At 34.8% G+C, this 13516-nt stretch overlaps 1 protein-coding gene and 1 pseudogene across 4 annotated transcripts in view; one reads left to right on the top strand and one right to left on the bottom strand.

The window, feature by feature from the left end:
• Nucleotides 1-13516, bottom strand: part of Ppp1r12a (protein phosphatase 1 regulatory subunit 12A) — a gene marked incomplete in the record, with an annotated part of 154718 nt that overhangs the window by 59015 nt on the left and 82187 nt on the right. For all 4 annotated transcript variants that reach the window (XM_008852112.3, XM_008852117.3, XM_008852103.3 and 1 more), the window contains 2 exon segments: nt 7962-8106; nt 13059-13218. In XM_008852112.3, the coding sequence (XP_008850334.2) occupies nt 7962-8106; nt 13059-13218 (305 nt within the window).
• Nucleotides 2066-3210, top strand: LOC103749239 (annotated as a pseudogene).

A 13516-nucleotide genomic window follows, 5' to 3' on the forward strand; every position in this document is an offset into this window, starting at 1 on the left:
TTTGGTCTTTTTGAGACAGGGTCTCCCTGTAGCCCCTGCTGTCCTGGAACTCACTATGTAGACCAGGCTGGCCTTGAACTCACAGAAATCCACCTGCCTCTGCCTCCTGAGTGCTGGGATTAAAGGCGTGCGCCACCACACCAGCCCCCACATCTTTTAATATCAGAACGAGTGAATGTTGTTTTAAGCATATGCAGAGCTCTACAACCACAAGAATTTAAGAAAATTTTCATAAACCTCAAAAGAATGAACATACCTTTGAATTCCTTTCCCTTCCATTTTCTCAAGTCACCTAATCCAAGGCAACCAATAACCTGCTTTGTCTCTATAAGTCACTTATGCTAGAACTTTTCTATAAATCAAATCACATAATATTCCTTTAGAAATCCATTGTGATAGGCTTCTTTCACTTTGTATGCTATCAAGAATATTCTGTTACGGCATATATTACTACCTCACTCTTTTTCACTGAAGAATAAGTTTCCATTCCATTAACTAGATTTTACTAATCAACAACTGGATATTTGCTTTGGTTTTCTGCTTAAAATAAACAGCATTGCTATGAATACTGATACACAAATGCTTTGTGGATAATTTTCCCTTCTCTTTAAAAAATATTTTATTATACAATGCCCGTGGATGTCAGAAGATGGCTTCTGATCCCCTGGAACTGGAGTTATTAGCAGCCATGTGAGTGCTGGGAATCAAACCCGGGTCCTCTGCAAGAGCAGCCAGTGCTCTTAACCACTGAGCCATTTTTCCTGTGCTTCCATTTCCTTATTGTAATGTGGGAATGGAATTAATGGGTCATATGGTAACTCTAGGTTTTGAGGCTTTCTATTTGATTACCTCCTAAAACCTAATTAAATGCGTGTGTACATACCAGCTTCAAGTATTACTTGGTTTAAAAAATTAGTCCAAAAGAACATTTGCCAATCTACTTTTATTTACTGTGCAAAAGAAAATTTAAGAAGAACTGCTAATTTTGTTAAATTTTCCAGTAGGAATTTAAGAGGCTATCTTCCTCCACCTAGACCAAGTGAAAAGCTGTAATATCTCCCTCACCCCACTTCAGTCTTGAATTATTAAAAGTTAAGAATGAAGTTCCTGAAAAAAATACGAAATAAAATAATTGGCTCAAAATTTTAAGGTTCCCTTTAAATTAGCAACATATGTTCATTTCAGCTTTGTCATTTCACATTCTTTGTGAAATTGATTCTAAAATGTTAGATAAATTCACTACATTTTAATGGGAATTATATTCAAAACCATATTACATGATAAAGATCATGTTACTATGTTTAAATGACCCACTGCCTTCTTTTAAAGTATTTATCAATATTTACGAATAAAATACCCAACCTTGAATATTTTTAATTATAACTATATTTTTACAGTAGTTAAATGAAATGTGGGTTTTTTAATAACTAAGGAATTTTCCTTTTCCAATGTTAGAAACTGGGCTACCTTACTAATCTTTCTTTTCATTTTCTCCCTTGATAAATGATTCTACTTTGCAAACAGCAGCTGATAGAGAATTAAAAGAAAAAAAAAAAAGAACTAGAGTAAAATGTGGAATGGAAGCAGAGAAAAATTTCCAGTAACCTAACAATGACTTTCAAGCAATCTATACTTATGAGGCTGAAAATGTGAGAGTACAAACATTTGACTCGTATCATAAAACTACCAAGCTTCATTAACGGAAAATAAATGAAGGCAGGTGTGTAAGCGGAGTCACAACTGACAAAGACACAATGCTGATGTATGACAAAATAAAACTATCATATCAAAAGGACAAAATGGGCTGCCTGAAAAATCAGTTCAACAGACCTACTGATGAGCAAAGCCTCAGCTATCCAGGCCAGGGTTTGAATATAACTTTATAGTCTCTTCATTTGTCCTTTCTTACTTATTCTAAATGAATTCTTTTGTAGATATGATCTTTCAGTCTTCAGAACTGCCAGGGAAGTAGCTGGGGCAAAATTATTAGGATTCTCATTGTTCAGATGAGGAAACAAACCCAGGCCCAGAGTCGTGCAGGTAATAAAGAGAAACTGAGGGTAGAGCCTAGTCCTCTACTTTGGTAGCACGCCATTTGTCTTTACAGCAAACAAAAATAAGCTCAGGCAGGATGAGAGTTAAAAACAAATCATGCGCCTCCACCGGGTGCACGGGACTGGGCAGGACTCTTCGCTTGCAATGCCTGGCAGCTGCCAGCTCTCACTTCCGCTTTAGATCCACTGTCAGTGGAGCTGGTGGATGTGCAGCAATAACACGTCTGCCCAACCCGCAGCCCACCATCGTTCCTGCCGCGGTTATTTTCCTGCACCAACTGGGAGATACTGGGCACCGATGGGCAGAAGCCTTTGCAGGTATCAGAAGTTCACACATCAAATACATCTGCCCACATGCGCCATTTAGGCCTGTTACATTAAATATGAATATGGCTATGCCTTCTTGGTTTGGTGTTATTGGACTTTCACCAGATTCCCAGGAGGATGAATCCAGAATTAAACAGGCAACAGAAAATGTAAAAGCTCTGATAGAATAAGAGGTGAAGAATGGCATCCCTTCTAACAGAATTATTTTGGGAGGATTTTTCTCAGGGAGGAGCTTCATCTTTATACACTACTCTCAACACAAAGCAGAAGTGGCAGGCGTGCTCAGCTGCTGGTTTCCACTGCGGGCTTCGTTTCCACAGGGTCCTATCAGTAGTGCTAATAGATATTTCTATTCTCCAGTGCCATGGATTGTGACCCTTTAGTTCTCCTAATGTTTGGTTCTCTTACTAAAAACATTGGTGAATCCAGCCAATGTAACCTTCAAAATCTAAGAGGGCATGACGCACAGTTCATGCCAGCAGGAAATGATGGATGTCAAGCAATTCATTGATAAACTCTTACCTCCAATTGATTAACTTCACTGAGAGGCCTTGTGTAGACTACACCAGCATCATTGTAGTAGAGTATAAATCTTTCCCCATCCCTGATCTTAAAACTTCTGTTTGCAGTGTTAAAATGTTTTGCAAATACATATCAATGATACAGACTAAATGATGTCCAATGGGAAATTTATGATCTTTTAAGTTTCTATTCATACATTTGTATAATATAATCCAGAATATGCTAGTATTAAAGTAGATGAAAGTTAACTTCTCTTTCTCAAATGTAATTCAGCAAAATATTGCAACCAGAGTTTTTATTACATCATTTAGAAATTACTATTATGCTTAATGAAAATTTGTTCAGACATAAACGAGCAATTAAGATATAGATGACTTGTTAATGCTGTGACTTAGACTGGATTTACTCCACAATTGCTTAGTCACCATGCAGTATCTGCATTTTCATGTATGTATTCATATATACATAACTGTAATACATAAGAATTAGATGGTATTAAATTATTCCTAATACTAGGGATAATACTTATCAGTGTCAAAAAGAGAGAATATTGCTCTCAATTAATGGCCCTTTTATTGGGGGATCTGAATTTTCTTTTCTATGATACTTCTATTTAATATTTTTTCACTTTTCAAGAAACAAAGATATGTTTGTTCTTCCATAGTAGACCGAATACTGCCTCTCTATCATAGAAATCTGTCAATATATACTCTGATTTGGCATTCAGAATCACAGATATGTGGTATTTAAAATATAGGTACACTTTAAGAGACCAAACGTTACTTAAGCTTACTGTACTACATACTTCAAGTAAGTGTACCATAGTCCAAATATAGACCTATAGTTATCAGAATCTTCAATCCAGATAATAATTCTTGTTTTATTTTTCTGTAAACAACTAAAAAGTTAAATCATATGTTGGCATGTCCAGAAATAAAAGTCCGGTTTAAAAAATCTAATTTCTAAAACAATTAGGTCTCTGCTGCAGAGTTTGTTTACATTTTCTGTACCTCTGTTTGAAAATAACTGCTGTCCAGAGTGACCCACCCATTAAAAACTTTAGGTTTATTTTTAGCTGCCAACAAATGAAATTTGATATTTTCATTTTAGTTAAATGTTTTAAAAATTAGTCTCCTGGGTTTGGAGAGATGGCTCAGTAGTTAAGAAGACTGGTTGTTCTTGCAGAAGACCAGGGTTCAAATCGCACCACCCACATGGCAGCTAACTGTCCGTAACTCCAGTTCCAGGGGATCTGACGGCCTCTTCTGTCCTCTGTGGGCATTGCACGACATGGGTGTACTTACCTACATGCAAGCAATACACACATACACATAAAAAAGTAAAAATAATAAATACTAAAAATTAGTTTCCCGTGTAAACATTAAAATAGGAGTCATTTGATCTTAAATTGTCAAAATGTCCAGAATACTGGTAACTTTATTAATTAAAGTTAACTAGAATCCTTATACATATGGTATAGTACCACACAGTTGAATATACATATTCAAAAGTTATGGTGATTTCTGACCTGTTAATTTTCCTGCTGTATTCCAGCTGACCAAGACGATGTTAAGGATGCATCTTTGTAAATGGGTGCTGACCAATACGGAGATAATTTAGTAATGGATTAGATAAGATAGTAACAATGAAGCCATATGTTTATGTCTGTATTTAAAACTTTTTAAAACAATCATAGACTGTTTCGCTTTATCTTGAAGAACACAAAATGATTTCATTTATTCATATCAGAAAGGTATTATTTAGGGTATAAATAGTCCATTGAATTGTGCTGTATCATGGGAAAATGTACTGCTTTTCATGATTTCTATCAATGTGAAATAAAATTTAAATCTGGCTAAAAATAAAAACATAAATCCATGTGCCCATTAGTAGCACAAACAACTTTGTTATCCACTTAAATCTACATGATAACAAGCTAAAAACTAGTGTTCCAATTATTGTATTAGTGCATTAACAGAAATTCCAGTAAGAAAAAATTGTCATTTAAGAAGGGATAATACATGTATTCTAGTAAAACAATTTTTAATAAGCTAAAGAAGGGAAAATATTGTAAGAAGCTAGAGCGGTTCAGTCCCAGCACTCAGGAGGCAGGGGCAGATGGATCTCTGGAGATCCAGGTCAGCCTGGTCTGCAGAGCAATTCTAGGCCAGTTGGCTACAGGGAGACCGTTTCAAATAGGCAAAAAAACAATCCACACTAAGAGTTAAAATAATTATCTGACAGTTTGCAAATAAGTTAGAGAGCAAAATCTCTATCTATTCTTAGAACATTTCTTCACTTCCACCTAGAAAGACTTTCAGATATCTTATAGGATGTTACATTTTCTATATTAATATAATTTCCCAAATCATGTTTTCTTTCTTTTCCTTTTTTTTTTTTTTATCTTGGGCTGGAGAGATGGCTCAGAAGCATTTTTTTTTTCAGAGGACCAGGGTTCAACTCCCAGAACCCACATGAAGCTCATAACCACTTGTTACTATAGTTTGAGGGCATCTGATACTCTCAACTATTTAGGTACCAGGCACACGCATGGTGCACATACATGTATACATACATTTAAACACACAACAAATAAATATTTTGTTTCTTATTATATATGTGGTGTGCACATGTGTATGTGTTGGCATATGTATGGGTGCCAAACCATGTCTTCTGTTGTTAGTTAATTCACCTAAGCTCCCATTGCACTTTAGAAATATTTACCTGATATTTTTAAAGTTTAGTAAAAAAAAGTTTGTATTAATGAAAGAATGAAATAAGATAAAATCATATATAAATAGGCTTATACAACCAACACAAAAAAATGATTTGTTGTACAACTAAACAAAAGGTATGCCAAGAATGGTGTCTCATTGTTGTAATCCCAACACTAGGAAGACTAAGGTAGGACGATCAAGAGTTTGAGGTTAGCTTGGGAATATACAGTGAGTTGAGGACAGTCTGGTATATGTAGTGAGACAGTTTCTCAGAGAAAATAAGATATAATATGACATCCTAATTTTAAATGTAATAGTTAAAAAACAGAGAAGACAGCTTAATTTACATAGGAAAAGGTTTATAATTATTGAAAAATTTAAGAGAAACTTAAAAAAAAAAAGAGACAAAATGCCTTAGAATGCCATATACTTTATGTAGCTTCTCACTATTAAACTGTTTTTAAACTCCTGATTTTAAAAGAAAAATTATATTTAGATAAAACTGTAAATAGTTTTTATAAAAGTAAGACGCATTTGGGACTGGAGAGATGGGTCAGTGGTAAAGAGCTGTTCTTGCAGACGATCTGGGGCTCGAATCTCAGCACCCATAAGGCAGCTAAGAACCATCCATAACTCCAGTTCTAGAGGATCTGATACCCTTTTCTGTCCCCTATGGGCACTGCAGGACACGGGTGCACTTACACACAGGCACAACCCTTATACACATAAAAGAAAAATAAATAAATAAAAATTAAAAAAAGCATTTTTTTTAAAAAAGAGGCATTTGTAAAAAGAAAAGAAAAAATTGCAGATGAACTTAACAGAAAACAGAAAAACAAAACAAAACAAAAATATTCAAAACTGAGACTTAAGGAAAATTATTCATCTTAAAGTGTTTAAATACACTTTAAACTTCAGGCGGTTCTTAAAAGGATAACATGAAAAGGCCTTGAGTATTATAGAACATGAGGCACACACCTCAAAATCATCTGAAGACCCACTAAAATGACAGAATGAAGGAATAAGACATCAAAATTTATGGTGACAAAGGAAGTAACTATGATAGCAATAAGGAAACTAAATGCTATTAAAGAAAACAATTTTATTTTACTTTTTCTCCCAGTGCATAATTATGAAATGTATCAAGGAATAAGATAATTAGAGGCCAGATACAAAATTAAATAAATTTTCTCATACAATACTATAAATTACATATGTCTCAGAAGAATACCAATCAAGATAGGAAACACAATAGAACGAAATAATATAATCTTTTTGGAAAACTACATCAAATAATAAAAATCTCTTTCCTGGTCTTATTTGGAAGAAACTATTATTAAATTAATAAGCCAATTTTCAGTACTGCTAGGTGAGTGAACAAGTAGCCTGTAAGGTCACTGGAAGAAAAGAAGGAATTCAGACCAGAGCTCTGAAGGCCTCAGGTAGAGTACACATTCTGAGTTCTCAATTTGTAAGTACATGAACTATTTACCAACATGGAATGGGAGGAGACAAGCAAGAATACTGCTTGCACTAGCCAAATGGCAGCATTTGAAAAGGAGCAGAGGGAGGAAGTAATCTAAGAAACTCGACAACTTGAATCTTTGCATGATTTTGCGAAGAACTTTGTATGACATTTTTCTTTTCCTCATTCCCTTTACCTAATTATGACCATTTACCATAAGATAAATCATTTACCTCAGTGAACTGTTTTCTCATCTGCAAAATTTAAGAGACTAAATACTGTATCTCAATAATCTCACTTCATTTACCTATGTCACTTAACTACTATAATCAGGCTAATAATAAGCAATCAGGTGCGGTAGTGCAAGCCTATAAATCCCAGATCTTGGGAGATGGAGGCAGGAGGATCAGGAATCAAGTAAAGCTCAGCCACAGATTAAAATCAAGGCCAGTCTGGGTTACAGGAAACCCTATTTCAAAACAAACAAATACAAACAAACAAACCTCACCCAAATTCTAAAGACAATCAGCTAAAGAGAATTAGGAACCCTCTGGTGTATGTTCCAACTTCTATTAATGGTTTAAAAGAAATCTATATAGATACAAAATTTTAAAATTTACAAATGCCTAAAAATATAGCATCTATGCAAGTACTCAAATGTTCCCTACATGAATGGTAATATGATTACTGAAAGAATAGTAACCCCTTCTCTGTAGAACAAGGCCATAACTACCTCATCTGAAAGCTGAAGCAAGAATAAATGAATTAATGATGGACAAAATAATGGACAGTTAATAAACACATAATTCACATTCTTTTTACAATGTTGATGCTAAAATTTTGCCTCTAGTATAAAAATATATTTAAAAGACCTACCACTTTGTTAACCATCTCCATATCACACAGATTGTCCACTAAAATTCGACATGCTTCTTCTTTACCCCAATGAGCTGCAGCATGAAGAGGTGTCCAGCCATCATAATCTTTAATATTAACATCATAGCCTGCCTGTATTAAAAGTCTAGAGAAATTACAGTGAATTAGACAATCATTAAAATCTAGAAATTAACAAAAACTATCAATCGATAGCATTCTACCATGCAACTTAAAGTTTGCAATTTAATTCTTTCAGACTTCCAGTACCCCCCCTCACTGAATTAGCTAGGGCAAAAATAAAGCAATTAAAAAAAAAAAAAAACCCACTCAGGATCTTGAGTCATTGCCATAATGTAGTTTTAATTAATCCCTAACAATCCTAATTCTTTTGGTTTGGTTGACACTGATTAATTCTTGTTAGTATCATTTGCTGAAAAGCCAGAAGTTTTCAAGGTAAGATCAAACACAATGTAAAAATTTGCATATAAACTGATTACTGCAGAACTATCTTCAGGTATCCATATGATACATTATCTCAGGCCAAGTGAACTCTAAAAATATACTGAAATCAAGCAAGCTTATTTTGTAATGTTTAGTTGCCTTGCATTTAAGAAATGGTTTATGAAAGCTTTTATGAACCTTTATGATCTAGTATTGAAAATTTAAAGAAAACAACAATCTGACTGTTAGGAACAAACAAAGCGAAACATATATTCCAAGATAGAGTCTATTTTTCTGCAGCTGTCGAAAGGCTGATATTCCAGTCATCAACAAGCTATAAAACAGGAATAAATTTTAATACAATGCAAAAAGTTACATAAATTAGCATGCTGTTCTAACTGGATATTGACATCAACCTTTATTTGATTCAGAAATCATGTTTACAGAATGAATCTATAAACTGCACATAGCACAGCCCCACAGCCCCACACACAGGCAAACAATACTTTACAACTCACGAAATCTAGTATACTTTTACCTGACTTTCCAAGATGGTGAGCTTGATAAGGGCTTCTTATACCTACAGGAGGTGGTAGTGACAGCTAATAATCACCTCTATTTTCTGTTAAGAAGTAATAGCTTTGATGGTGGTTCCCATCTGTAATCACTGCTGCTCTAGGATACAGAGTGAGACTCTGTCTAAAACAACCCAAAACATAAAACAAAAGCCAATCTATTTTCTAATAATATCTAACTACAGCAGCTGTTTCCAAACTTCTAACGGAGACACCCTAAAAACTTGTTTAAAAAAAGAAATTCCCCAGGTCTCCCCCAGTACTATTAAATTAATCAGCACATTAGAGCCTGGTCTATCACATATATTTTGTTTTTGTTAGCTTTGAAAGGTCTTGCTATGTAAGTCAGGCAAGCCTTAAACCTGACTAAGCCTCCTGAATGTACAGAATTCAGGCATTGTCAAGCATGCCTGGCACGTTCTCTTTCTCTCTCTCATATATATAGACACACATATAAACAAAATACTCATTATATAAGAATCCTATATGATTCTTAAAAGTATTGCCTGACACCTATCTACAGATCAACATTTAAAAGCAATGATCTAAAGAACAGACAGATAAATCTAGAGATTTAAGTTAAAGCAGTATCTCCACCATTTTGTATTAAGAGAGGAAGAAATAACACTGGAATATTAGACAATAAAATATATTTCATTAGGAAATATAAACTACAACAATGTTAATATCTTGAGCGCCATAAAATTATAAATACTTGGAGCCTGGAGCTGTGGTCCCCTCTTGTGAGCTAGAGTTATGGTCTACTGCTGTGAACAGGAGCAGTGGTCCCCTCTTGTGAGCTGGAGCTCTAGAGCCCTCCTAATAACCCTGACCTTCAGCAGGAGCTGTGATCTTGTCTTGGGAGCTAACTGGAGCAGTAGTCCCCTCTGAGCTGAATCCGTGGTCCCTCCCTGTGTGCTGGAACTGTGGTCCGATCTAGTAGTTTGAGCAGTAGCCCCTCACCCCATGAGCCAGAGCCATGTGGTCCCCTCACATGAGCCTAAAACTTTGGACCCTACCGCGAGCCATGGTCCCACATTCTTCTGGTGGTAGACTGATGGTGGAGCAGAGTAGAGCATGGAGGAATTCCTGATGTCGGGCCACAGTTTTACTCTTCTCAAGCAAGTACATTCCCTGCAGCCCCCTCTCCTGAGGTCCCAGGTTGTGCATGGCAGAGCCTTTGCCACTTATGATGGAAACAAGGGAGGCCTTATTCTCTGTAATGGACCTCCCTTGCCCCCCTGAGGCCCTACTGTGGTCCTCACTCCACATGAGATCTTGGGGATTCAGACCTTGATGTTCGACCTCTTCCACTGCCAGGCACCAGGAGGTTTTCCATTATTTTTCTATTACTCTTCCATAGCTTTAGTATGCCTTCAACTATTCCCTAATTAAACTTCTAGAAATAAAAATCACAGTATGGGAAATTAAAAAAAAATACTGTAAAAACTAAACTGATGTAATTCTCAAACTGAATCTAAGAAACTATCTTATAATACATATTTGAAATTCTATATATCTACCACAATTTTAGACTATTATTACTGACAAAACTGTACTACCAAGCTTCAGCAATAATGTGAAATTTGTCACTGTCCCTATAATCAGAGTTTGCCATTCATTTCCTTTCCAAATTCTCCAACCTATACAAAGTCTTTCAATGGAATCATATTACTTCTTTAAAATGTAATGCTAATAAAGTACTTTTAGATTTAAAAAAGAAAAAAAATGTACTTGGGAGTCTATATAAATGGAAGGGTTAAGTAAGCAGATACATGTTTTTCAACAAACATCAACCTCTATGTGCCAGGCCGTATGAAGACACTATAAAAAAGGAGGAAGAAGGGTGGGGTGGGGGAAGCATCTATATTCAAGTAGCTTCTCAGATGCAGGGCAAAAACCAGAAAAACAATACACAGCCTTCAAGAACAGGTTCAATGATGGAGATGCACTAACAGTAGAGACCTGAAAAGCATCAAAATCAAACTGAAAGCTGTGCATGTTGACAGGGAGAGAAAGCACGAAGAGGATTTAATTTTGAACAAATTTCTTCCATTTATTATTCATTTACTTACTTACACAAGTACTATAGTTCACATACACTAAAGAGAAGACATTTTCCCAGTCCTGAACATTGTCAATTAATTTTACTTCACTAATTTAACAATACTATTAATTTAGACTAAACCCATGAGGAAAGATTTCATCATCAAATATAATTTTAAATTTCTAAAAATAATACAAATGATACATATTTCCTCACTTGATTTTGGCATTTCATTATAATCCCTAGCATTCTTTCTACAACACAAAAGGGAATTTCTCATTCATATTTTGTTACAGTGTCTTCCAGGGAAACTATGTACCATGATTTATTAAGTTGTTCTTCCATTCTGACTATAAATAATAGTGCTCGCACATACCTTTCTTTATACATGTAGGAGACACCTGTAAAACAAATTCTTAGAGATAGAACTCCTGCACTGAAGAGTAATTGTTACTCTGAGAGAATTTGCTTAAATTATCACTTCTACCTCTGCTAGTAAATCAAAAGTACCTTTTCCTCATATTATGTCAATACAGTATGTCATATATTTTGATTTCTTTTTGCAATATGAAGGTACCTTATTGTAGCTTTATTTTCATTTAATTACAAATGAAGTTGAGTATTTTTTCTCATTTGTTTAAGAGCCTTGACCTTACTGAAAGGATCAAATGAAAGTTGCCTGCAAAGTTGAAGAGATAATTAAAAAGGAAACTAGACAGAAACAAGAACACACATTAAAATACCATGAAGGAACTTCAGGTCAATATATGTGGCTTATGTGATACATATTTGAGGCACAACGAGGGTAGCTTTGCTTAAGAGAACAGTTAGCAACCGAGCTGAGAAATTTAATAATTATCTTGATCCCCACTAAGTTTTAGTAAAGAATTTTAAGAGCCTGAACAATCAAATTACAGAAAGTACTTGCAAGTAGTCTAGAAACCTATGACAATGAAATCCAGTATTTCTATTATATTTACATAAATAAGATGGAAGAAACAATTCTTATGTTTACTATTTGTAATAGTCTACATTTTTTATTCTTTTTGAAAACGTCTGTAGAAAAATTTAGAAGAATTTTAGATTAGCAAGAAACAGGTAGGAAACAAGAAAACTAATTAAATAACCTTACTATTCCAAAAAAAGACCTATGTTATTGAAGCTGAGATATTAAGGTCAGGAAAATTGGGAGTGGTAACTTCATTGTTTTTACCAAGAAAAGGAAATGAGGGCATACATATTATTAACAGACACTCCACTGGATTAAAATCAACATAAAGCTGGGCATGGTGGCACAAGCCTTTAATCCCAGCACTCAGAAGCAGGGGCAGTTGGATCTCTGTGAGATCGATTCCAGTCTGGCCTATACAGTGAATTCCAGGCCAGCTGGAGCTATGGGGAGACCCTGTCTCAAAAATAAATAATCAACATAAAAGGGGGAAATTTTTGTTGAGGGCTGGTCTTATTCCTTTCACACAGATATAACAAGAGTTATGCAGAGAAATTTTTTTATATAGTTGGCAATACTCCTGCATTAAGTAACACACACACACCCACACCCATATATACATTGTGACATAAAGGAACTTTGTTCCAAGGAAATTAGCTGATCAATATACAACTCTATATAGTCATCAGAGCTCAGGGATTAGTATTTAGTATTATACTAATAGCCTTTTGAATTCTAGCATTTCTACAGTAAAATGAGAACTGCATATTTACACATTTTCTGTCCCTGCAACTAGTTAGTGGATATGGACCTCTAAATGACTCTAAGAACTTATTAGTCCAACAGGTAGCATATAATGGCTGGCTGAACTTACACATATCTTATGGAAAACTGCAACTGAAAAACACCCAAGAACAGAAATACTCAAAATTTCAGAAAAACTTCAGAAACAAGAGCGATTCTATTCAGAGTTGTCTTCTCCTTCTTCTTGAAAACAGACATTAAATAAATCCTTTATTATCTGTTCCAAAATAATGAAATAAAGATAAAATGAAGTAGAAAAATCCATAGGAAGTAGCACTTACTTTAAAACTTCCGTATACCCTTTGGCAGCTGCAACATGAAGAGCTGTGCCTCCAGATTTTGCATGCCGAATGTCACTGATGTGCCCACTATTTAACCACTGCCTTGCATCTCTAAGCATTATCCGTTCTTCTTCCTTTCGAGCTGCTTCTATATCAACTCCTGTTGCAAAAAAAAAAAAAAAAAAAAAGGGCATATATATTATTTTCATTTTTCTTAATAGAGAATATTTCTCCTATTTCTGCACAGGGTAATAGAATTATCAATACATTAAGTTAAATGAAAACTAAAAATTAAACGACAGTTTGGAAAACGGTGGTTTAATATGTTAAAGAAATGTGGAATACAACAGATATTTTATTAGCCTTCTCTATCAGTTTTTGCCCCACAAAAGTATTTTGGTTATCTTTTTACTTTTTTGACAATTAGTTTTGTGTTGAAAATCCAAACATTTACCAAG

Source organism: Nannospalax galili, unplaced genomic scaffold (genome assembly GCF_000622305.1).
Source record: "Nannospalax galili isolate Female #2095 unplaced genomic scaffold, S.galili_v1.0 scaffold390, whole genome shotgun sequence".
Taxonomy (NCBI): Eukaryota; Metazoa; Chordata; class Mammalia; order Rodentia; family Spalacidae; genus Nannospalax; species Nannospalax galili.